Source organism: Onychomys torridus, chromosome 1 (genome assembly GCF_903995425.1).
Source record: "Onychomys torridus chromosome 1, mOncTor1.1, whole genome shotgun sequence".
Classification (NCBI taxonomy): Eukaryota; Metazoa; Chordata; class Mammalia; order Rodentia; family Cricetidae; genus Onychomys; species Onychomys torridus.
In genome coordinates this window covers 165257041-165282385 of record NC_050443.1, presented here as the reverse complement: position 1 = coordinate 165282385, position 25345 = coordinate 165257041, and the positions used below count along the sequence as shown (strand labels likewise).

Below are 25345 nucleotides of genomic sequence, written 5' to 3'. Positions count from 1 at the left end.
GCTACTGTCCATCAGTACAGACTTACAGGGCTTACTACTCACAATGGGACCCGAGAGATGGAAGAGAACGCCTTTAGATTCTACATTCTGAGGGCACATCTGTACCTTGTGTGACAGAAAGGAGCGTGCATGGACCCGTTCTTGCTAGTGGCTTGTTTGTTCCAAGTTACTTCCCTGGGCCAGATGGCCCTGGAGGAGACAAGGCAATAAAGGAAGAAAGTGCCTAGACTTGGCCCAGCTGTTCCGAGGACAAGGGAAGAGGTTAAGGGATGATAAGGACGGAGGTACTGACATCACAGATCTCAGGGACAAGGCTGGCCACCTGACAAGAGGGAGAGAATGCTAGGGCTGATCGCCTTTGCTCTCCCTGCTCTGCTGAGGCTGCTGGCTGTAGATAAGGGCAGGCAGTTTTCAGGGTATCCGGCCATGGCCTTCTCAGATCACCTGCCTTCTGCAGAAGCACAACATAGAGATCCAATTGTCCCTGCTCTTGCCACATGTGGTGACCGGCAACAGGGCTGCTGTGTCCCGGTGACAGTGCTAGGGATACAACGTGGTACAGCTACTGTGGGAAACAGCTTGGTGGTTCTTTACACGCTAGGAATATGCCCAGATGTGGTAGCACATTCCTTTTAATCTAAGTACTCTTGAGGCAGGAACAAGTGGATCTCTGTGAGTTCAAGGCTCTGCATACTGAGTTCCAGGCTGGCCAGGGCTACACAGTGAGATCCTGTCTCAAAACTAAAGAAACAAACAACATCAAAAGCCACCAAAAGTTAGAAATGAAGACAAAACAATTTCGTTCCTAGGTATAGATGCAAACTCTTTGAAAGCAGAAACTCAAGCAAGTATTTGCACATCCAGGTTCCTGATAGCACTATTTATAGTCTCCAGGAAGCAAGACGACGCATCAGGTAGAGGACAGATACACAAATGTGCCCTAGCTCTGCCCCAGGAGTGAAGCTCTGATGCACGATCCCATTGGAGAAGCAGCCTTGGAAAGACAGGTGGAAAAAGTCGGATACAGAAGGCCATGTGTGTATGAGTTTGGCCGTATGAAATGTCCAAAAGAGACAGAACCGGAGTCGAAGCCAATGGGCCACTGCTGAGAGCCAGTGAGAGGGGGGCTGGAAATTGCTGCTCAATGGGTGTGAAGTGGCGAAAGTTTTGGAAGCAGAGAGTGTTGATGGCTGTACGACCTTGTGAGTGAAATAAATGCCACCAAGTTATTATTTCCAAAAGCGTAAATTGCTGGGCGGTGGTGGCTCACGCCTTTAATCCCAGCACTCGGGAGGCAGAGCCAGACAGATCTCTGTGAGTTCGAGGCCAGCCTGGACTACAGAGCCAGATCCAGGACAGGCTCCAAAGCTGCACAGAGAAACCCTGTCTCGAGAACAACAACAACAAACAGTGTAAAATGGGGAGCCAGTGAAAGGGCTCAGCAGGTAAAGGTACTCGCTGTCAAAGCTGTTGACCTGAGTTCAAATCTTTAAACCCCATGTGATAGCAAAAGAGGGGTTGGGGATTTAGCTCAGTGGTAGAGCACTTGCCTAGCAAGCACAAGGCCCTGGGTTCGATCCTCAGCTCTTAAAAAAAAAAAAAAAAGAAAGAAAGAAAAAGAGAACCAATTCCCACAAGCCATCCTCTCACCTCTGCACACCAAAACACACACACACACATATAAATTAATTAATTAAAAATGTTAAAAACTCACAAACCAATAAACATATTAATTAATTAATTTAAAATGTTAAAAACCATTTTTAGTGCTGGAGAGATGCTCAGCACTGGCCGCACCTCCAGAGGACCCAGGTTCAATTCCCAGCACCCACATGGCAGCTCGTAACTGTCTGTAACTCCAGTCCCACGGGAACTGGATGCCCTCTTCTGGCCTCTGCAGGCTCCAGGCACAAATGTGGTGCACAGACAGAAAGACATGTAGACAAAATAAAATCAAATAATAATAGTTTTTAAACTCTTTTTAAGTTTCTAAGTGGTTAAATTGGTAAGAATTATTTAATTGTATCTTAGCATTGGCAATTACCAGAAGGAAATATAGGCCGTTTATAATGTTCACCTGGCATTAGGGTTTGTTTTGTTTTGTTTTTGAGACAAGGTCTTCCTTTGTTTCCCACATTGGTTTTGAACTCCTGGATTCAAGCAATGCTCCCCCTCTTCTTAGTCAGCACAGTTATGGATATGTGGTACTGGGTCCAGGGTGTTTGTGTGGTAACTCTGAATCTTTGTATCTGGACCCTTTCAACAGTTTCCCAGAAAGTATACGTACAAACACAATTGTAGAGGACTTACAGATACCTTCCATTCAGTTAACTCACAGGTATTCCCAAAACTCAGGGATGATTATTGACTTGCTAAGAATTACGGGGGAAAAAGAATTTAGGGGTTGGAGAGATGGCTCAGGGGTTAAGGGCACTGTCTTCTTTTCCAGAGGATCTAGCTTTGATCCCCAGCACCCACATGGCAGCTCACAACTGTCTGTAACTCCAGTTCCAGGGGATTCACAGTACACAGACATACATGCAGGTAAAACACCATACACATAAAATAAAAATAAATCTTTAAATAAAAAGAATTTGTCAAATCGAATCAAATTATTGATATGTATTAGTTGTGGTAGCCAGCGGCAAAAACTATTGTCTCAGCAGAGCCTGTAGTTTGTGGCTGTCTTAAGGGCCCTGTTTGAAGTAGGGAACTGAAAGTCAAGCAAACCTTCGTTTCTAATCCAGAACAGCCCTGGGCGGCCAGCAGCATGGCTCCAACAGGGGTGAAGAGAAAATCTTGAGCAAAGCGTGAGTTCTTCAGGACAGCTGCGGTCTCTCCATCCACGTCAACAGCTTCGCCTTCCTAAAGGGCAGTAAAAAGTGAGTGTCAAAAGCGTCACTTTAGTACTTCTCAGTCCAGGAATCAGACTCAGGTTGCCAGGCTTCTCCAGGCAAGCACCCTTACCTGCTGAGCCATCCTGTCAGCCCAGCACTTGGAATTTATTAGAAAATATCCAGGAGTTTACTAAGTGTGGCATTTCGGGGGAAAGGACCACACCAACCCCTAATGTGCTACTTTCTCATCTTCAGACTCTCTACTAATGTCGTGTCTAATTGCACATGGTCAACTGAGCAGTATCAGGTCATTTTTCTTAGGTGACACTGCTTCAATATTTAATGTATTTCCAGAGATAGCTAGGGAAACCATCTCACCCTGAACTTTACTTCATCAGCTAAATGGGAACTTTGGACCAGTTGTTTCTGACGTATATTTCTCTGACTCCCAAGATGCTTGGGAAGTGAGTTATATAAAGCGGTGTCTCTCAACATGTGGGTTACAATGACCCTTTGGAGTCTAACGACCCTTTCACAGAGGTCACCTAAGACCATCAGAAAAAAAACAAATATTTACATTATGATTCATTACAGTAGCAAAATTACAGTTATGACGTAGCAACAAAGTAATTTTATGATTGGGGTCACCACAACATGAACTGTATTAAAGGGTCTCAGCGTTAGGAAGGTTGAGAACCACTGCTGTAAAGCAATGTATGTTATCAGTAAGTATTTTCTCTTTTCTTAATTTTTAAACTTTTTAAAAAGCATTTTTGTATCCATGTAGTCACAAGTTTGAAGGCATGCTGCCTAAGCACAGGTAGAGGTCAGAAGAAAGTACTGGGTAATGCCTCCCATTACTATCTGTCTAATCCTTCAGGCAGTCTCCCCCGAGCATGGCATTCACATTTTCTCAGCTGGGTTGGCAGCCAGCGAGCCCCAGCAACCGTCCTGTATCTGCCTCACTTTCCGCTGGCATGATCTATGTATACAGGACAGCTGGCTTGGCACGTGGTGCTGGGATCTGAACTCTGGTCCTCACAGTCATATAGCAAGCACTGGACCATCTCTCTGATCCCCCTTCTAAATTTTATTTTATTTTTTAAATATATTTATTTATTAAATTTTTTTTCATTTTGGGCTGGAGAGATGGCTCAGAGGTTAAGAGCACTGACTGCTCTTCCAGAGGTCCTGAGTTCAATTCCCAGCAACCACATGGTGGCTCATAACCACCTGTAATGAGATCTGGTGCCCTCTTCTGGCCTGCAGGCATACATGCTGTACACATAATAAATAAATAAATCTTTAAAAAAAATTTTTTCATTTTACATACCAACCCCAGTTCCCCCTCCCTCCCCTTCTCCCGCCTCCTCACCTCCCTCCCACTCTACCCCCATCCACTCCTCAGAGTGGGTAAGGCCTCCCATGGTAGTCAACAAAGTCTGGCACACCAAGTTGAAGGAGAGCCCAACCCCTCCCCACTAAATTTTATTTTTAAAGACAAAATCCAATGATGTATCCCAAGCTGGCCTTGAACCTGCAATTCCTCCTAAAACTTCACACATGCTCAGACTGCAAACGGGTACCACTATACCCAATACAGCATTTCCAGTACGATTTCCTTCTCCTTCTCCTTCTCCTTCCCCTTCCTCCTTCCTCCTTCCTCCTTCCTTCCTCCTTCCCTCTCTCCCTCTCCCTCCCTCTCTGTCTCTCTGTCTTTTTCTTTCTTTCTCTCTTTCTTTCTTTCTTTTTTCTCTCTTTCTTTCTTTCTTTCTTTCTCTCTTTCTCTCTTTCTTTCTTTTAGGACAGTATCTTTTATGCTGGCCTTGAAATTGCTGCGTACCTGGGAATGACCTTGTGTGAGAGCCAACCTTACATTTTAAGTATGAATCTGCTTTAACTGGCATTTAAATCATCTTTATATACAATGTCTTTGTTCTGGAACCTTTCCCATAGTGTAATGTGCTGTTTGAGGAAATCTGGACCTCTGCTCCTTGGACTAGGGTTATCATATTTGATTCCAAAATAAACCAGCTCTTATCTCTTTGAGGTGAGGACTTCATTTTTGCATCAATAACATCCTACTTTTCTCAGAGCTAGAATATGAGCCTGGGTGTTTGATTCCAAAGACTGCACTTTTCTACACTGAGAAAATAAAGCCCTCTGTTTACAAACGGCTTGATTACATGACACTGCTGTGCCATACTGCTTTTCCATATGTTCACTGGTCTTTCAATAGAATGTCTGAATGAAGCTTTATCCAAGTTCTTAGATGTGATAATAGTATTGTAATTAGAAAAATATTTCATTTGTATGAGATGCAGGCTGAAATATTTAAGGCAGGAATCCTCATGTCCATAATTTACATATGTATATCAGGGGTATGTGTGTTTTAAAAGAAGTATGCCTGCCATTACACTATTTTGTCACTATGTAAACACCATAAATTTATACTTACACAACTTAGATGTTATAGCCTTGTCTACACCTAGGCTATACATTGTGTATCTAGTACAACCCATCGCTCCTGTGGCCACAATAAACAAAATAACACAAGGTTAAATCAAGCTAAAGAGGAAAGATCAGACACAGTCAATTCAAAGTGCGAGGCTGCTGACGAGACAGACAGCATACAGCAAGCCCTGTGAATTTCTTTTTATGTAAGAGCATATATATTTGAGGTGCGGTTCTTGCAGAGAACCCAGGTTCAGTTTCTAGGCCCCACATGGTGGCTTACAAGCGTCCGTTAACTCCAGTTCCAGGGGATCAAATGACCTCTTCTGGCCTTTATGGGCACTAGGCTTGACGTGGCGCACACACATATGCAGACAAAACACACACAGAAGTAAGTCTTTTTCCTTTGTTTAAGGATGCTTGGAGCTGTGGAGATGGCCCAGGAGGGAAAGCACTCGTGTGCATGAGGAGTAGAGTTCGAATTTTCAACACCCACATAAATGCCATGTGGGCATGGCGGCCTGCCTGGAACCCTACTGCTGGAATCTAGACAAAAGGAATCCCTGAAACAGCCGGGCAGTGGTGGCCCACGCCTTTAACCCCAGCACGTGAGAAGCAGAGGCAGGTGGATCTCTGAGTTCAAAGCCAGCCTGGTCTATAGAGTGAGTTCTAGAATAACCAGGGCTATACCGAGAAACCCTGTCTCAGGAGTTTTAAAAAAAGGAAATCCTTGAAGCACGCTGGTAGCTAGACTAGTCAAATCAGCAAGCTTTAGGTTCAAGGAACCTCAATAAGAAGGATGAAGAACGACCAAGAAGACAAAGTCAGCCTCCACACATGTGTAAACATACATGTGTACACACACATAAACACACACAGGTAATACTAGATAAGAGGTGGAACTGAAAAGTGGTGGAGAGTGCTTGCTGCTCTTCTAGACAACCTGAGTTGGGTTCCTAGCACCCAGTCAGGTGGTTCATGAGTACCTGCAGGTCTAGTTCCAGGGGATCCAAACAAAGACATACGGCCCGGCCCATCGAGACAAGAGGGATTTAAAAACTGAAAATGAAGGCCCAGCTGCCAAGACCCTCAGGAAGTAAGGATGAGGGCAGCTGTGGCAGCACAAACCTTCAATCCCAGCACTCGGGATAGAGATGCAGACAGACTTTTTCTGAGTTCAAGTGCGGCCTGGTCAGCACAGTGAGTTCTAGGCCACCAAGAGCTATATATAGTAAGACCCTAACTTGAGGGAAAACTCCAGAGAAAGATGGAATGGAAATACCCAAGGACCATGAGGTAAATGAAAAGAAAGACACCGCCACCAAGGCCCTAAATGATAGTCATTCAGTGCGTCAAGGAAATCAGCGTCCTTATCATCTCACAAAAGCCAAATGCCTCCATTCAAGACAATGACAGAGCCACTGAAATAAAAGCCACGCATGCAGACTCTTAGAGCACCGGAGAGGAGAGCCTGGCATCTCATCTTTGCCTGTAAACTGGATTATGATGAAGACTGAAAGAAATTCAGCGGATGCCTAGAAAACTGCAGAACATTGAATATGAAAAGCGAGGCTAAAGAAAGGAGAGGAAGGCTCGAGAAGGTTGGAGAAGCACAGGAGACAGCACAGAGGGAGAAAGAGGCCAAAAGACAGAGGGGACCCAAAAAGGCTCCCCAGGGGCCTTCTGGGGAGCTTAGTAAGTTTTCTGAAGGAACAGATGGAATAGGAGTGCATCGCTGGAATGGCAGGGATGCCATTAATTATCCGGAGGGTCTGACAGCCGTGCAGAATCTTAAAAAGTGGCCTGCCAGGATGTAGCCCAGAATGAGAAAATATTCCAAACGCTGTAGACCTCACGTAATGGACATTTGACAAAGTCCTCACAGAAGGAAAATCAACCAGACATCTAATAGATGTCATAGAAATACACAGCAGAGTGTCTCTGCCCTCCTCTCGAGAGCTGAGGTGCTCTGAAGACAATCCCTGCCCTCTATACCAGCATCTCTCACAGGGTGCACCACTGGGTATTCATTCAGATGATATGTTCTTGTTAGGAATTCCAAACCTGAAGCACTTATAAACCTAAAATATTTTAAACTAATTAAAAGGGTCTGTTCATTTCTATGCCTTTGAATCACTGGTCAAAAGAAAGTATAAAAAGTTTATTACTCTATTGTAAGCAAAATGAAGACTTCGACTAAGGGAAAAACAAAATTACACACAAACCAGCCAACATCAGAATAATGAGAAGCAATTTAAGGTCAAATTGAAGATCGAGGAAAGGTGCTGTGACTGGGGTGGGGGTGGAGAGGCACAGGGGTAAGAATAGAAAGAATGCTGCAGGAATAACAGTACCAGCCGTGCCCACCCCAAAAAGCTGAGGATGGAACACGGGGCCTTGCGCATACGGGCAAGTGCTCTACCACTGAGCCATACTGCCATCCCCATGGGCACTTTTTTACCTTGAATGTGAAATTTGCATCGAAGATTAGTTCTCTTTCATGCCCTGTGATTCCTCCTTTGTAAACAACTCGGCATCTGTTAGCTGGTTCTGTCTTAGGGAGTTTGAAGAGCCGAAACGTGGCAGACACAAAGCGACAGTCCCCTGAAAGAAAGCAGACCCACAGGCTCACTTCCTGCACCTCGGCAGCATTCCACAAATGAGGATGGAGCATACTGTAAAGGTGAATTTCTTTACTGCACACCATCAATTCTCTTTCTGGGCACTTCAGTCTATTTCATGAAATAAAATACTTTATTAAGTATCCCTCTGAGGGAGGAGCTGGAATTTTCAGGAGACAGAGGACACTTTCAGATGACACAGTTTCCCTCGGTAAGAATCACTCAATAAGGGGACTGGAGAGGTGACTCAGGGATTAAGAGCACTGACTGCTCTTCCAGAGGACCAGGTTTCAATTCTCAGCACCCACAAGGCAGCTCACAACTGTCTGTAACTCCAGTTCCAGGGGATCTGATGCCCTCACACAGACATACATGCAGACAAACACTAATGCTCATTTAAAAAAATAATTGCTCCTTGAACTAACCACTGAACGGAAACCATCCCCACAGCAGCCACAGGGTCTCTGCTGTTGTTTCTGGTTTCTTACCAATAACACGTTCTAGTTCCTTGTTTTGAACTGTAATGAGACTGGCAGAGACCAAGCGCGGAGGACAGAAACCAATTTTTTGGGCAATGATGGCAAGATCCTTCCAGTACAAAGCACCACCCAGGCATTCACCTTCAGAGAAAAATTACAGAGCAATCAGTACTTAGAGCAGCATTATGGAAATTTATAAGCTGTACAATTAACTAGGACATCGTATTAAGATATAGGACCTAACTGGCCATGGAAGCGCCCACCTGGAACCCCAGCATGTGGAAGATAGAGGAAGATAATGACCCCAGGTGAGTGCAAGACTCCTAATAAAACAAAACCACAAGAGCAAAGGACGTATGTTGCACAAATTCCTAAATAGTCTTACAATAAAAACCCAAAGCCAGGGTTGGGGATTTAGCTCAGTGGTAGAGCGATTGCCTAGCAAGCGCGAGGCTCTGGGTTCGATCCTCAGCTCAAAAAAAAAACCCAAAGCCAGATATTGGGGTAAATGCTGAAAGATCAGAGACAAAGGAAGAAGCAATCCTATCTCCACCAATCCTCTGACTGAAAGCCTCTGAGTCCTCAGCCGAAAGGGCCCAGTTCCTGTCTCCTCAAGCCTTATGTACCTTTCTCCGCCCAGCCATATCACTTCCTTCCTAGTGGTGGGATTAAAGGCGTGTGTGCTTCCCAAATACTGGTAGCAGAGGCTTGAGATCTCAAGTGCTGGAATTAAAGGTGTGTGGCTCCTAAGTACTGGGATTAAAAGTGTGTGCCACCACTGCCTGGCTGTTTCTCTCCTAGACTGAATCAATCTCATGTAGTCCAGGGTGGCTTTGAACTCACAGAGATCCAGATGGATCTCTGCCTTCCGAGTGCTGGAATTAAAGGTGTGTGCCAGCTGGGGGAGGTGCACGCCTTTAATCCCAGACTTCGGAGGCAGAGCCAGGCAGATCTCTGTGAGTTCGAGGCCAGCCTGGTCTACAGAGCAACAAGATCCAGGACAGGCACCAAAACTACATAGAGAAACCCTGTCTCAAAAAAAAAAAAAAAAATGGAGTTGGGGATTTAGCTCAGTGGTAGAGCACTTGCCTAGCAAGCACAAGGCCCTGGGTTCGATCCTCAGCTCCACCAAAAAAAAAAAAAAAAAAAAAAAAAAAATTAAGGTGTGTGCCACCACTGCCTGGCCTGGCCTCTATGTTTAATATAGTGGCTGGCTCTGTTGTCCTCTGATTCTCAGGAAAGCTTTATTTGATATACAATATATCACCACAGATGTAGCTTAGTTGATAGAGGGCTTACTTAGCATGCTCCAAGTCCTAGATTGCATCTCCAGCACCACATAAAAGCAAATGCATAAAAGCAAATGGGGTGGTATATATCTGTAATGCCAGCACTTGGGAGGTAGAGTGAAGAGTTCAAAGCCAGCCTGGGCTACATGAGACCTTGTCTCAAAATAAAAAAGTAATAGTAATAATGAAGATAATAGCTGGGCATGGTGGTATACACCTTTAATCCCAGTACTAGGGAACAGAGGCAGTCAGATCTCTATGAATTCGAGGCCTGTCAGGTCTACAAAGCAAGTTCCAGGACATCCAAGACTACACAGAGAAACCCCATCTCTCTCAAAAAACTGAAAAAGGAAAAACATGATTATAGTAAACTTTAAACAAAAAACAGGGCCTAGAAGTAGGGCCTGGAAGCATTCACAAGGCCTAGAGAGTGATGACCAAACCCAGAATTTGTTAGCTAATGGTCTCTGAGAATCGTTTTCAGGACAGTCATGATGTGTCGGTTCTACTAAGACACAATCACAATACTTGTGTGTGTTAAGCCATACTCTGAAAGGTGCTGGAATAAAATGGCATAAACTCTGCCTCTTAACTCCAGATGAATCCCATAATGATCTAGAACAATAACTGCTACCAATGTTCACAAGACATTTTTACAGATTTTTTTCAGTGCGAAAATATTCATACAAGTTTTTATTGTTGTTGTTGTTGTTTTTGTTTTTTGAGACAGGGTTTCTCTGTAGCTTTGGAGCCTGTCCTGGACTAGTTCTGTAGACCAGGCTGGTCTCGAACTCACAGATCCACCTGCCTCTGCCTCCCGAGCGCTGGGATGACAGGCGTGCGCCACCTCCCGGCTCCTACAAGTTTTATGTGTTTCATCAATAAGTTGGAGATACACTTAACTGTCACCAGTAAACAAACACTTCAAGCTGAACAACACAGCTGTATAATATTGTTTATACATGTTTAGACCAGAGCTGGAGAGATAGCTCTGAAGTTAAGACCACTGGCTGCTCTTCTAGAGGACCCAGGTTTGATTCCCAGAACCCACATAGCAGCTCACAATTGTCTCTAACTCCAGATCTAGAAGATCGGACACCCTCATATGGCCTCCACAGGTACCAGACCTACATGCAATCAAAATACCCACATAGAAAATTTTTAAAAATGTCCAAAATACCCACATAAGAAAATTTTTTTAAATGTTAGGACTTAGGAAATTTATTTTTTGTATTTTTTAGAATGTTTTATTTTAATTATTTTGCTTATTTACTACCTTGATTTTTTTTGGAGATAGGCTCTCACTATGTAGCCCTGGCTGGCCTGGAACTTTCTATGTATGCTAGGCCTTGAACTTATAGAGATCTGCCTGCCTCTGCCTCCCAAGTGAGAGAATTAAAGGTGTAAAACAATATTTGGCTTATGTGTATGCATGTATGTATGTATGTATGTATAAATGTATGTATCTGTGTTTGTTTGTTTGTCTTCTGTGTGTATGAGAGACAGTACATGCCACAGTGCACATGTGGAGGCCAGATGACAGTTCTCCAGAGTTAGTCCTCTCTACCATGGGGATTCTAGGAATTACACTCAGGCTGTCAGACTTGGCCATTAAGTGTCTTTACCTACTGAGCCATCTCTTCCGTGTGTGCGTGCGCGTGTGTGCGTTGTGTGTGTACACACATCTTCTTGGGTGAGGCACAAATGCCATAGGGCACATATGGAGATCAGAGATCTACTCTCTCCATGCACCTTTTTATATGGGTTCTGGGGATCAAATTCAGCTCATCCGGCATGGAAGGAAAGTGATTTACCAATTGAGTCACCTCATAGGCCCTGTTTTCCTGCTTTAAACATTACTCATTTATATTACTGTATAATAAGAAAAATGTTAACACGATCTATTTAAAATTGAGATATTTTTTTAGACTATGTCTCATCGTGCAGCCTGCGCTAGCCTTGAGTGAACGCTATTCCTCTTGCTTCATCTCCAAAGAGCTGAGGTCACAGGAATGTACCACCACCACCAGCTTAATGCAAAAGCTGATCATGAGCATGCATTTATCACCTTAACGTTTTAGGGACTCTTAAGTAACGATAAAGGAATAACTCTATCTCATTTATTCTTCATAATAGCTTTTTAAAGTAGTCTGTTATTATTTTCATTTTACAGTTTAGAGAAGCAATAACAGGTTAATTAAGTTGCCTGAGATTATGTCACTTTTTAAAAAAAGTTTATTTATAGTGGTGGTGGTGGGGGCACATGGGCATTTGTGCCACAGTGCACATGTGCAGGATAGAGGTCAGCTCTGTGGAATCCATTCTCTCCTTCCACCTTTACAGGCGTTCCAGGGATTAAGCTCAGATTGCCAGCCTTGAACCGCAAGCGCCTTTTCCCACTGAGCCATCTCACCGGCCCTTATTGTTTCTGGGTGGTAGACAAGGAATCGGACCTTCTGGCCTTACGCCATTTGTTCTCCCAGCCAGAGGTCTCACCCCAGTGTACTTGCAGGATGGAGCGCTACACTAGTCAATAGTCGCTGATGTAAATAAAGCAAGAATGCATACCCCATAGAACCTTGTGTGACTGGATGTCTTCTGGTACTTCAAGGCTAGCATAGACGTCACTGAAATACAGCTCCCCACCGTACTGAAAAAGAGCAACACGCGTCCCAGCAAGGTTAAAGATTACATTCATTCCAGATAACAAAAACAATTGATTTTTAGGAAAGCAACTTCAAAATTCCAGTATTTGAGCTGATACTGACCAAGCTGACCCTTGAACAAGTAACAGCTGCCTTCATCATTAAAATCAACACACAAGGCCCGAGGTGTTTAACTCTCCAGTGTCCTATCCAACATAATGTTGCTCTCTAAGACTCAGAAAGGAGGGGGTCAGCAGAAGTGGGGAAGCATGAGAGGATGAGGGGAGGGTGTCATCTGTGTGCACTGTTTGCACACATAGGAACAGTGTAAGGGGCTGCAGAGATGGGTTGCTGGGCAAAGTGCTTACTGTGTGAGAACCTGCTGAGTTCTGGTCCCCAGCATCCACCCAAACCAGGGGTGGCTCGCATCTACAACCCCAGCTCTGATGGGGCCCAGAGCTAAGTCCCTGGAGCTGATCAGCTGTCAGTTCCACCCAACTTGGTTCAGTAAGAAACCACATGTCAAAAATAATAATAACAAAATAAAGTAACATAAAAGACTTGTCTTATCAGGAAGATTCTTTAAAAAAGAACAAAATGTGAGGGTTCAAATAGATTAGAACAGTGGTTCTCAACCTTCCTAATGCTGCGACACAGTTCCTCATGCTGTGGTGACCCAACCATAAAATACTTGGTTGCTACTTCATAACTGTAATTTTGCTACTGTTATGAATGGTAATGTAAATATCTGATTTTCAGGATATCTGATATGCAACCCACAAAGAGGTCACCACCCACATCTGATGTAGAAGAACCAAGTTCATGGGGCTGGAAAGATAACTCAGAGGTTAAGGGCTCATGCTGCTCTTCCAGAGGTTCTGAGTTCAAGTCTAGACAACCACATTGTGGCTCACACCCACCTATAATGAGATCTGGTGCCCTCTTCTGGCCTACATGCATATATGCAGGCAGAACATTGTATACATAATAAATAAATCTTTTTTTAAAACATGCAGATGAAAACATTATTCTGTTCTATTAAAAAAAGAATAATAAGAAGAACAAAGTTCAGTTTCCAATACCCATACAGTTGATCACAACCACCTGTAAGTCCAGTTCTGATCTCTTTGAGTACCAGACACACATGTGGTGCACATGTATGCATATAGGCAAAACATTCATGCATATAAAATAAGTAAATCTTTTTTTGAAGTTTTTTTTAAAGTTTTTAAATAAACAAGAACACAGGAGGGAAAAAATGAGTGTCTCTTCTAAATACATTCAAGTTGCCTAAATCTTTAGTGAATCCAAACAACACAGGCCTAGGTATCTAGAAAACAAACAGACACAGCCATAGAATTAACAGTCTTATCCTGTGAAAATTAGAGTAATTGAGCCAGGCGGTGGTGGCGCACAACTTTAATCCCAGCACTCGGGAGGCGGAGGCAGGTGGATCTCTGTGAGTTCGAGGCCAGCCTGGTCTACAGAGAGAGATCTAGGACAGCACAGAGAAACCCTGTCTCAGAAAGAGATAGAGAGAGAGAGACAGACAGAGAGAGAGAGAAGAGAGGGAGAGAGGGAAAGAGGAAGGAAATTACAGTAATGAAGGCAGGCAGCCTTTAATCTCAGCACTCAGGAAGCAGGGACAGGTGGATTTCTGAGTTTGAGGCCAGCCTGGTCGAAATCATGAGTTCCAGAATAGCCAGAGCTTTCACAAAGAAACCCTGTCTCAAACAAACCAACCAACCAACAACAACAACAACAAAAAAAAAAAAAAAAAAAAAAAAAAAAAAAAAAGGAAAGAAGGAATGAAGGAAAATTAGTGGTATTATTACACATTATTTTTTTTTTATATATCTTTAACATCTAGGTCAAAGGAGTCAGCAGAGATTGAAAGTGTTATTTAGCTAGTTTCAAAAATGTGGATGCCTATATTCTATAGTAATGTTTAGCTTCTCTTAGTTGATCTCAGTGAAGACCATGAGATGGTATACAAATGGCATCCTTGAAATAACGTGAGATCATTCCTACACAGATACTTTTAATTTTTGATTTTATTATCTTAGGTGTGTAAGTGTTTGCCTACATGTATGTCTGTGTCCTGGTACCCTCAGGGGTCAGAAGAGGGCATCAAGCCCCTAGAACTGGAATTACAGATGGTTGTAAGCCACCATGTAGGTGCTGGGAATCAAACCTGGGTCCTCTGAGAGAGCAGCCAGTACTCTTAACCACTGAACCCCCACCCGGGCCCTTTATAGATACTTCTATTTGAGAGATGTAATAGCTCCGTAAGCCAAAAATCCCAGAATTTATTTTCAGAGTGCAGGGATTGAGCCTTGTGTATGCTAATCACACATACATCTGCCACTGAACTACACCATCAGCCCTCCAAATCCCAGAATGCTATGTTTTCTAGCACCAAGAAACAAATCCTTTCATAGGCAGGAAGCTCCTAGAAGTTTCCCTTTTTTAAAATGCATCACATAAAACTTCCATCTTAGATTTTACAAAGATAAGATATCTTGGCATCAGAAATAGTTATCATTGAGAAACAGGGTCTGTTCTAGAAAAGGCAAATTCATAGAAACTTTTCAGTAAGTCAACAGGTTCTGGTGACTCCACAGGTGTTATCTAAGAGCCAAAATCGATAGTAGCCAGGAGCAACAGGAAAGAAGGTCAATGTTCTAACGGTCAATGACCAGCATCCTGAGAGGAAAATAAGCCCTGTCTAGGGCATCACTCTCACCCCATGCCATCCCACCCCGACTTTTGTGTAGTTTTTTGTTTGTTTTTTGAAATGGCATCTCAATTAGTTGGCCTTGAACTCCACCATGACCAACTTGGCTCCCTCTTAACTTGCTGCATAAATCAAGAGTTTGAATTCTTAGTTCCAGAAGAGAATGTGGTCCTGTCAGCCCTCTCTGGTGTCAAAAGATTATGTCTTCCCTTCAGCTCTCACCTTGAGCACGTGATACACCTCCCGAAGCACTTGTCCTTTATCGGGGACAAGGTTGATAACACAATTGGATCTAAAAAACAGTAAGGGGAAAAAAAGGAGCAGATGTTGAAGGACTCAAATCCTTGAAGGCCCAGAAGGGGCTTCCATCTTACCAGCAAAGCTGCCTGCTTTTTCCTGACTGTCCTTTCTTCCCCATACTCAACTTTTCCCAAGATAAGGGAGCTAGGCAAGTTGTTTAAAACATATCTGTAAGCAAATAGTGAGTACAAAGTGCAGGAATATGACGTGTGGTTCTTGTTTTGACCTGATGTTCACTAGGACTCAATGCCTATCATGCCAGGTATTCAAATCCCTCTAAGGCAGCTTTCCCAGTATTTTCATTTGAGGCTAGGTGTGTAACTCAATGGTTAAATGCTTCTTTAGGGTTCAGTCCCCAGCATAAAAAAAAAAAAAAGCCCAATCCTGTCACTTGGGCATGATTTAACAATGACTCAGGAAAAGGAGAAACACAAAACACCATAATTTGCCTTGAGAAAAAAATGCAAGGTTGGGGATTTAGCTCAGTGGTAGAGCGCTTGCCTAGCAAGCACAAGGTACTGGGTTCCGTCCTCAGCTCTGACTAAAAAGGAAAAAAAAAAATGCAGTCGTGGCTAAATGTGGTGGTGCATGCCTTTAATCAGGAAGCAAAGGCAAGCAGATCTCTGTGCATTCAAGGTCAGCCTGGTCTACACAGCAAGTTCCAGTCCAGCCATAACTACATAGTGAGACCCTGTCTCAAAACAAACAGAACAAAAAAGAATACCACATAGATGATGGTAGCCTTATAAAATTACAATAAAGCCTGTAATTGTCTAGTAGAGCAACACCCAGAACAAGGCCATATAGTACATTAGCCAAGTGTTTGTGAGGAGGCTGGCGCCTGGCGTCCACACCTTACTGACTGCCGGCTGTAGAAAAGTACTGCTGTATCATACAAACAATGATGCTCCTGGCCTTTGTTTACAATGCTTTTATCATTATTTTATGGTGAATTTACTCTGCTTATAAGAAAACACGCTGTAAAACAGTCTGCTAGGCTTTCAATAGCAACCTCGCACGTCTTGAGCGGCCACCACAACCCTGGATAGCATCACCTCTTGTGTCTGGACTGCTCTGTTCGTTGGGCCCTGGTATCAACAGGCTGGCTCTATGGTGTACACCACACAGCCTAAGTGTGCAGTGGGCTCTATCATCAAAGTCTGGGTGAGTACACGCTGATGTGCACACAATTGGGAAACGCTCCAAACAAAGTTCTTCGGACACCACCAACCGTTACACTCCAGATAAGAGTGAGTGGTCTGGCTGGTCTGGGGAGCTCACTGGCTTTAGGTTGGTGGGCAGATGTGTTGACATTGCAACATGACTTTGTCTTCTCCTAACTTACCACCAAATGCCCAATTGAGGGACAAAAAACCCAAACCCATAATAGTTTAAGTTTTTGCTTTAGTGTTGGGTTCTATACCTAGCTATCCTTGACCACATGGTTGTGCCAGAGGCTAAACATGCCTGGCAACTTTAAATTCTCTCTCAGGCAGCTGTGTTTTGTTGCTAGTGGACTATAGAGGAGAGCTCATTACAGCTTCCTGCCTTTATGAAGTCTTGCTAAGTTCAGTTAATTCCTTTTTCTTTTTTAAACTTTTAAAAATATTTATTTTTACTATATGTGCATTGTTGTTTCTTCTGCAGGTATGTCTATGTGAGGGGGTGGGATCCCAGCCGCCATGGGGGTGCTGGGAATTGAACCCAGGTCCTCTGGAAGAGCAGTCAGTGCTCTGAACCACTGAGCCATCTCTCCAGCCCTAGTTGAATTCTTCAAAGAGTGGCAGCATGTGCTGCTCAGGCTGAGCTGGGCTTTCCTCGTAGCGGAAAGGCTGTAGCCCTACACAACGATATCGTAGCTCTCCTTCTGCAGCCCAGCCTCTGCCAACTTCTCAATGCAGCCGTGAATGAAAGTCACATTGGGTGCCTGGAAACCAAATTTTTCCATGTGGTACTCAAGATAGGTTTTAGCCACTTCCACCTAGGGAAAGAAAAATACAGATTTGGTAATCAACACTATTAAAAAGTAAATATTTTTTTCCCTATAAACTGTCCTATTACTAATGCCATATGCTCCCCCTGCCCTGGGTTATTTTGGATAGATATACAAGATTCATGAGCCATGTAAGATATGCAAGAGCCTGGGACAGAAGTTCCCAACTAGGTGAGTCTCGCCTGAGGTAATCCCTTATCCAATGACAGATCTTCCTGGCTAGAAGGACAAAGAAAGGAGAAGAGGAAGTGCCACTGGGTTAAACCTCTGACTGACTTCTCCAGGACAGCCACTGACCACAGTTTCAACCTCTAGGTCAGGAGAGGCAGCGACAATCCCCCAGCCTTCTTAAATACCATGAAGAAAGGCGGGTAGCAGTTTCAGGCCTCAAAGATGACCTGGAGAAACCTCTCCTCCTTTTCCTCCAAATCTCTGCGTTACCTGGACCTCAGTCATGTCTATTCCAGTGACATGTCCCTTCTCGCCAACTAGCTGGCTAAGCACATAGCAGTCTCTGCCACTTCCGCAACCCAGATCCAAAATCTGGCAGTTTTCCAGAAGCTCAGGGACAACCAGACCACAGCCATAATACCTGAGAAATGGAAAAGACGTGTTTTAAAAGCAGACTAGCAAGTTCTGCAGTAGTAAAGCTCTACTTCCTCCCTCTGTTCCTCCATCACCCACTTACATTACTATTTTGTCTCTCCCACTAAACCGGAACCACGTCTGCCATAGCCGTGTGGACCGGCACTGTGCAAGGTGGCAAGACTCAAGAAAACCATCTAAAATATTTGTTGAACAAATACATCTAAGGCACTGGCTGCTGAACAAGGAAAGAATTCTGCCTCCCAGGTGCACACACTATAACTTGAAAGGTAAAAACAACAGTATGGAAAACCTTTCCCCCGGCTGACTGACAGTGAGTGCCACTGGGAGTGGGTGCTGTATCGGCTGGGGGAAGAAGGCTTCATGACCCCAGGAGGGCTTCACTGAGGTGATGGAGAGGCAGGTAAGGTACCCTCTTTGATAACTGCTCTCTGGGTGGGCAATATAATGCCAGGGAAAGGCAAGATCAGGAGCCATGACTGTTTAGAAAGTGTGAGCTAATATATTAAAAACTTGAATGTCTCTCAAGGTTCAAGGAGCTTGAATGTCTCCTAAAATGGGAAGAGATGGAGAGCATCTTTGAGGGGTCTTCAGCTGAGGCACAAGAAGCTCAGTGGCCAGCTTTGGGGGTTTCACGTAGATATGGGAAGCAGGATGGCCAACAGAGATGGCTAGATTCCCTAGTGACCAGTATGGAAAAATTGCAGTCTGGAGGCTTCTTGGAAACAGCATATACACTCTACCTCGAGGTAACGTCCTCATGTACATTCTTCAGAGTTTCCCGGATGTACTTGGGGACCAAAGTGACTGGGGTGACACAAGCATTAGTCTGGAGGTCTGCAGACGTCTTCAGTACATTCCCGTAGTAGTTCTGGCTCAACAGGCAAGGAGGAGAAGCCAGGAGAAAATAGACTGGAGTTGTTGCCTGCAGAGCTCGAGGCCTCTGCCACACTCACAATTACAGCTTAATTCCAGCCCACCGACCTTTGCTCAATGCTAACCCCACGTCCCGGCCTGCTCTCCCACAGAGCGCTCTGCGAGCAGAAGCTGCATACCCGCAAGACTCCAGTAGACCAGCGATCTCACGCCAGCCTGGACCCTCACCTGAACGTCCTTGTGGATCTCAGCGTCTCGGGGAGCGGCCACTGACAAAAGGGAGAACAGAGGCTAAACGGGGTGACCACACTGAGAGGGACCCGGCTGCGGGCACGATGGAGGACAGCAGCCCACAGGGCGGAGTGGACGGGAACTGAGGCCTTTAGAGACGCACAGGCAGCCCCTGCCCAGAGGTGGGAGCAGGGTGGGGGGCGCTGTGGGCCTGTAGGGAGGCAGAGGTCAGAAGGGGACTGGACAGAAGGCAGGAGGGACAGGTACTCACTGACTCACGATCTCCATGTTCCTAGACCTACTTCCTTTGCTTGGGAGCAGCGCGCCGAAGCCACGCCTCCTGGCTAACTCGCAACCCCGCAGCAGTGCAAAACCCTCCCGCAGCCGCCTAGCCCTACACACTGCTGAGCCTCATTGTCACGTTGGAGTCCTTGCATCCCGTATAATGGTTTTATTAGCTAACATCTTTCTTTACTGATCCAAAGTTCCGTTTCTAAATTCTGTGTGTGCCTTAAATGAACACCCATATCTATTTTCCTCCTTGCGGAAAGAAATCCCTTTTCCTCCACCCGGTTCATTAAGTCGTCCATTGAGATGTCATCTATACATTTACATCTATAACATTCACCTTTCTTAGCGCACAACTCTCCGAATTTTGCAGGTATCAGGCGTGGTGCTCTGTCTTTAATTCCAGCACTCAAGAGACAGAGAGTGGAGGAAGAAGCTGGCAGATCTCTGAGTTTGAGGCCAGCCTGATCTACAAAGCTAGTTCCAGAACAGCCAGAGCTACACAGGGAAACCCTGTCTCAACCACCACCACACACATCCACACAGATAAAAGTGGTTCTCTAGTTCAGAAAGCTTATGTGTGCCCCTTGGTAGGAAATTCCTTCCACACCCCGCACCGCGGCAAACACAGAGACTTGGTTCTCTCCTCCTGCAGCTTTGCCTTTTCTGGGATGTATTACAGGAGAACCCTGTAGCCGCTGTGCTGTTCGGTTGTATGCAGGAAATCACTAATGCAGTAACTCCCCAGTCTGTATGTATTTCCATGCACTGCCACTTCTCAGACTGTTTTTGTTTACATTACATCTGATGTATCTATGGGGTGGGGGTACCCTGGTACGTGTGCAGCCAAGGGGCTTTTAGGAAGTTGGTTCTCTGCTTCCACACGGGCACCAGGGATAGAACTCTGTCATAGGGCCTGCCAGCAAGTGCCTTTACCTGCTAAGCCACCTAGCCAGCAGGATGCATTTTTTAAGTGTTTCTGTTCCCACCATTACTACTTCTTTTTTTTAAAGATTTATTTATTTGTTTGTTTGTTTGTTTATTTATTATGTATACAGAAGAGGGCGCCAGATCTCATGACAGATGGTTGTGAGCTACCATGTGGTTGCTGGGAATTGAACTCGGGACCTCTGGAAGAGCAGTCGGTGCTCTTAACCCCTGAGCCATCCCACCGTTACTTCTGTAAGTCTTTTTATATTATTTGGTGTGTGCATGCGTGCATGAGCACCACAGCCCATGTATGGAGGGAGGCAGGTGACTTTCACAAGTTAGTTCTCTCCTTCCACAATGGGTTCCAGGGATCCAGCATCAGGCTTGTGTGGCAAATGCTTTTAGCTTTTACAGCTACACCATTGTGGTACTGTGTTCCCCGAAAAATTGTGCAGGCTAATAAACTTATCTGGGGTCAGAGAACAGGACAACCACAATATTAAACATGAGGATAGGCAGTGGTAGCACACGCCTTTAATCCCAGCATTCCAGAGACAGAAATCCCTGTGGATCTCTGTGAGTTCAAGGCCTCACTGGATACAGCCAAGCATGGTGACTCACGCCTTTAATCCCAGGGAGTGATGGCAGAAAGCAGAAAGATATATAAGGCATGAGGACCAGAAACTAGAAGCATTTGGCTGGTTAAGCTTTTAGGCTTTGAGCAGCACAGTTCAGCTGAGATCCATTTGGATGAGGACTCAGAAGCTTCCAGTCTGAGGAAACAAGACCAGCTGAGGAACTGGCAAGGTGAGATAGCTGTGGCTTGTTCTGTCTCTCTGATCTTCCAGTGTTCACCCCAATACCCAGCCCAGGTTTGTTTTTATTAATAAGACTCTTTAAGATTTGTGTTACACACCATCTCAATCCCCCTACATTTGTTTGTATGTCTTACTTGCTTTGTGGTTGAATCAAAAATTGCCATGCATCAAGATAAGGCGATGTAGCAAGAGAAATGAAAGGATGTCTAGATAGGAAAGTGGACTCTTAGGAAATTCATCTTCCTGTTTTCAATCCCATGTCATTTCAAAAATAAATGTTGAAGTCCATCTAGTAAGTTTACAAATTCCCTGCTGTCAATTGTTATTATATAACAATTATGTATAAAATAATAAGTTAATAGGGTGACAGTGAGATGGCTCAGGGTTAAGGGTGCCTGCCACCAAGACTAAGGACCACATTTCCATCCCTATAATGCACATGAGAACCAACTCCCGCAGGTTGTCCTCCGATTGCCACATGGAGGCCATAGCATGTATACATACATGCACAAATAAATGTAAAGTTGATGGGCCATGGTGGCGCACGCCTTTAGTCCCAGCACTCAGGAGGCAGAGGCAGGTGGATCTCTGTGAGTTCGAGACGAGCCTGGGCTACAGAGTGAGTTCCTGGACAGCCAAGGCTACACAGAGAAACCTTTTCTTGTCTGGAAAAGAAATAATAATAATAAATTCTTTTAAATGTTTAAAGACAAACTCAGGGCTGGAGTGGTGGCTCAGTGGTTAAGAGCACTGGCTGCTCCTCGAGAGGACCTGGGTTCATTTCCCAGCAACACATGGCAGCTCTCAACAGTCTGTAACTCCAGGGGACCCAACACCTTCACAGATACACATGTAAGCAAAACATCAATGCACATAAAATAAAAATCAATCATTAAGGGCGTCCCCTGGGCAGTTGTTCAAGAAAACCTGCTGGGCATGAGCAGAAGAGAAGACAAGAAGCAGTGTCCTTCCACGATTTGAACTTCAAACTCCTGCCTTGAGCTCCTGCTCCGACCCTCCTCGGTTATTGCGAAAGGTTGCAGAGCTAATTATTAACCACTCCAAAGTGTTTCCTCAGACCACAACACTGCCTGGAGGATGGTCGACTCTTTAAAAATATAAAGGTAAATATTTTTTTAAAAATAAATCATTAACAAACCCACAGGCAATCCTTGTTGGAATACTTTTAGATTGGGACATTTCTAACTATTGAGTGTGTAAAAAAATGACCACTTTAATAGCATCATGTACTTTTTAGCACTTATGTAACAAAGCTCTACTGAACATCACTTTTCAGAAAAACAAAACATTCTCCCCATAAAATGAGCTCTTTGAACCAAGCAGTTACTTTCTCCTTGTTCTGATGACAGCTATGTCTCAGGGAGAGGATGTGTTCACCTTCACTCCTACTGCTACCTGACTGGTTTAGCCACAAGAGTCACTTGACAACCACACCCAGATGAACCACAAGGAGCAAGCCACTCAAAGCTTTAACTCCCGCCCCTCTCTGCTCATGGTGTCTGGTACACTGGGCTGATTTGGGGTCGGATGGTGACCAGCAATCATTCTGATCAGTCAAGGCCTCTGCTGCCAGTTTGTTGTATTCTGGCTTTGGGGATGTCTCCTAATGTTCAGGTTGATTCCTGGGTCTCATGTGTGCAAGGGAACCACCACTGCGCCACACACACAGCTTCTGTGCTGTGTGTCATCTCTGCTGAAAGCAGGCGTTCTGTTTGAGCTCTTTAGGCAAGCTGCAGCAAACATTAGCAAAATTAATTTTTTAAGGAGGTAGAAAACTGAGAAAGGATCTTTAGTCCAGGCTGGTCTCAAACTCACTGTAGCTGAGGCCAGCCTTGACCTACAGGTCCTCTTGCCCTCAGGTGCCAGGATTACAGGTGTGCACTACCACTTCCATCTTGATTTTTTAAGATTCAAAAGGAAGACCATATATAGAAAACTTCCTGTTTTCTTCCCTTATTTCCAAGGGTAGTCTTGAGAAGACTGCCACACACTTGTTTGGAAAACTACTGGGCCAGCAATTGTATAGGACAGACCAGGAAGGCAGATTTTGGGTAAGTGTCCAGAGCCATGTTTCAAGATACAAAGCTGTTGTCTGGCAAGATGGCTCAGCAGGTAAGGGCCCTTGCAGCCATGGCTGATGACCTGAGTTTGTCCACCAGGAGCCTCGTTATGGAAGGAGAGAACTGATTTTCTTACGTTGCTGCTCTAACCTCCACATGTGTCCCGTCCCATACACAACCAAGAAATAGAAGAGAAAAACTGAGATAATGTTTCACGACATAGCCCTGGCTACCCTGAACTTTTCTGTAATTAGAAAAAGAAAGTAGAGCTTTCAAAAGTTGCTGTGGGATGTTCTGTATGTCAGATGTGTTGCTCTGATTGGTTAATAAATAAAACACTGACTGGCCAGTAGCCAGGCAGGAAGTATAGGCGGGACAAGCAGAGAGGAGAATTCTAGGAAGTGGAAGGCTGAGGCAGAGAGACGCTGCCAGCTACCACCATGAAAAGTGAGATGTAAGGTACCAGTGAGCCATGAACCATGTGGCAACTGATAGACTAATAGAAATGGGTTAATTTAAGATATAAAAACAGTTAGCAAGAAGCCCGCCATGGCCATACAGTTTATAAGTAATATAAGTCTCTGTGTGTTTACTTGGTTGGGTCTAAGCAGCTGCGAGACTGGCGGGTAAGAGAGATTTGTCCTGACTGTGGGCCAGGCAGGAACAGAAAAACTCCAGCTACAAAAAGTAGCCTCCGTAAGAGTCCTCAAGGGCTAAGATGGTTCAGCAGTTAAGGGCACTTGCTGATCTTTCAGAGGACCTGAGTTCCATTCCCAGAACATCATGGCTCACAACTGTCTGTAACTCCAGCTCCAGGAGATCCAACACTTCTGGTCTCCTCAGGCACTATATGTGGTATGTGGTATGTAGACATACATTCAGGCAAGACATCTATACACATAAAAAATAAATTTAAATATCAATATCCATAAATGTTGTTACATAATCTTGCTTTTTATTTTTAGATGAAAATCACATTTTCTTTAGCAAACAGATTGTTTTAATGATTTTTTAAATATTCACTTTTTATTATGTATATCTATATGTCTGTGTGTGTTCAGGCATGTATATGTGACTGCAGGTGTCTGAGGAGTCCAGAAGAGGACATTAGGTACCTTGGAGCTATACTTATAGATAGTTGTGAGCTATCTCAAGTGGGTGCTGGGAACTGAACCTGGGCCCTCTCCAAAAGCAGCAAGTGTTTTGAACCTCTGAACCATCTCACTAGCTTTGAATGGCCATGTTTTACATGCTTGGAGTATATGGAAGGGGTCTGTCTGTTCTTCAGCAGCTGTGGAAGGCAGGGAAATGGTACCACAAGCAAATGCCATGTTAACTGCTGCTCCCTTAGCACACTGTGGAGCCCTCCTCATATTGATCTGGATACAGTCTTTCAAATATTAGTTTTGTAATGTCATATCCTTATAAGGAGCCAGACATTTTCACATTCACCAAATTTTTAGCAGTAGGCCGAGAGAGAACTCTTTTCAAATCTAATTCATTTTATACATGTCATAGTCAGTGATACATTTATTAACTTATATGTTAATGACTGAAGTACACTGAAGTATGACGCTGTAACTGCTTTCTGGTTTCTGTATTTAGACTTTGTGTTTTGTTTGAGATGGAGTCTCTTTATGTAGATCATTTGGTAACTTAATTATCAGCACATCCACTTGTGTGACGTTACTCCCAAATATGACGGGAATGGAATGGCTATAAATGATTACAAAACAAACCAAGGTCACTTAATCAAGAGTCACAGGAAGAAAGGAGCCAGTAACAAAGGTCAAGGCAAGAGGCTGCAGCTGGCCAGAGAGGCCATCGTTGGGCTGATTTTCACTTGAGAATTTGCTGTGACTAAGAAAGAAACAACAACCATTATCCATGTTCTGTGTCCATTAAGTAAAAATTCTTGAATGAATGATTAAACGTTTTTTAAAATACAAATCAGTCTCATGAGTTCACAATAGAAGCCCCTCCCTCCGCCCCTTCTTGGAGACAGGAAGACTGTATTGTCCTGAATGGTCTCAACTTCCTAGGCTCAAGTGATTCTCCTGTCTCAGCCTCCCAAGTATCTGACACTGTTACTCAGTGCCCAGGTGTAGTGATTTGTAATCCCAGCACTTGAGAGGCTGCAGCAGCAGGATTGTTAGTTCA

At 44.3% G+C, this 25345-nt stretch overlaps 1 protein-coding gene across 1 annotated transcript in view; it reads right to left on the bottom strand.

Moving 5' to 3' along the window:
- The window catches only part of As3mt (arsenite methyltransferase), a 31773-nt gene extending 11995 nt beyond the window's left edge, over positions 1 to 19778 (bottom strand). The window contains exons 1-10 of the mRNA XM_036171658.1: positions 19340 to 19778; positions 19066 to 19106; positions 18705 to 18832; positions 17797 to 17947; positions 17207 to 17343; positions 15285 to 15354; positions 12249 to 12330; positions 8401 to 8532; positions 7753 to 7895; positions 2731 to 2865 (exon numbers count right to left, since the gene is read on the bottom strand). Coding sequence (XP_036027551.1) covers positions 2731 to 2865; positions 7753 to 7895; positions 8401 to 8532; positions 12249 to 12330; positions 15285 to 15354; positions 17207 to 17343; positions 17797 to 17947; positions 18705 to 18832; positions 19066 to 19106; position 19340 — 1020 coding nt within the window. The 5' untranslated portion in view covers positions 19341 to 19778. The remainder of the gene's footprint in view (positions 1 to 2730; positions 2866 to 7752; positions 7896 to 8400; positions 8533 to 12248; positions 12331 to 15284; positions 15355 to 17206; positions 17344 to 17796; positions 17948 to 18704; positions 18833 to 19065; positions 19107 to 19339) is intronic.
- Between the last annotated feature and the right edge of the window lie 5567 nt (positions 19779 to 25345).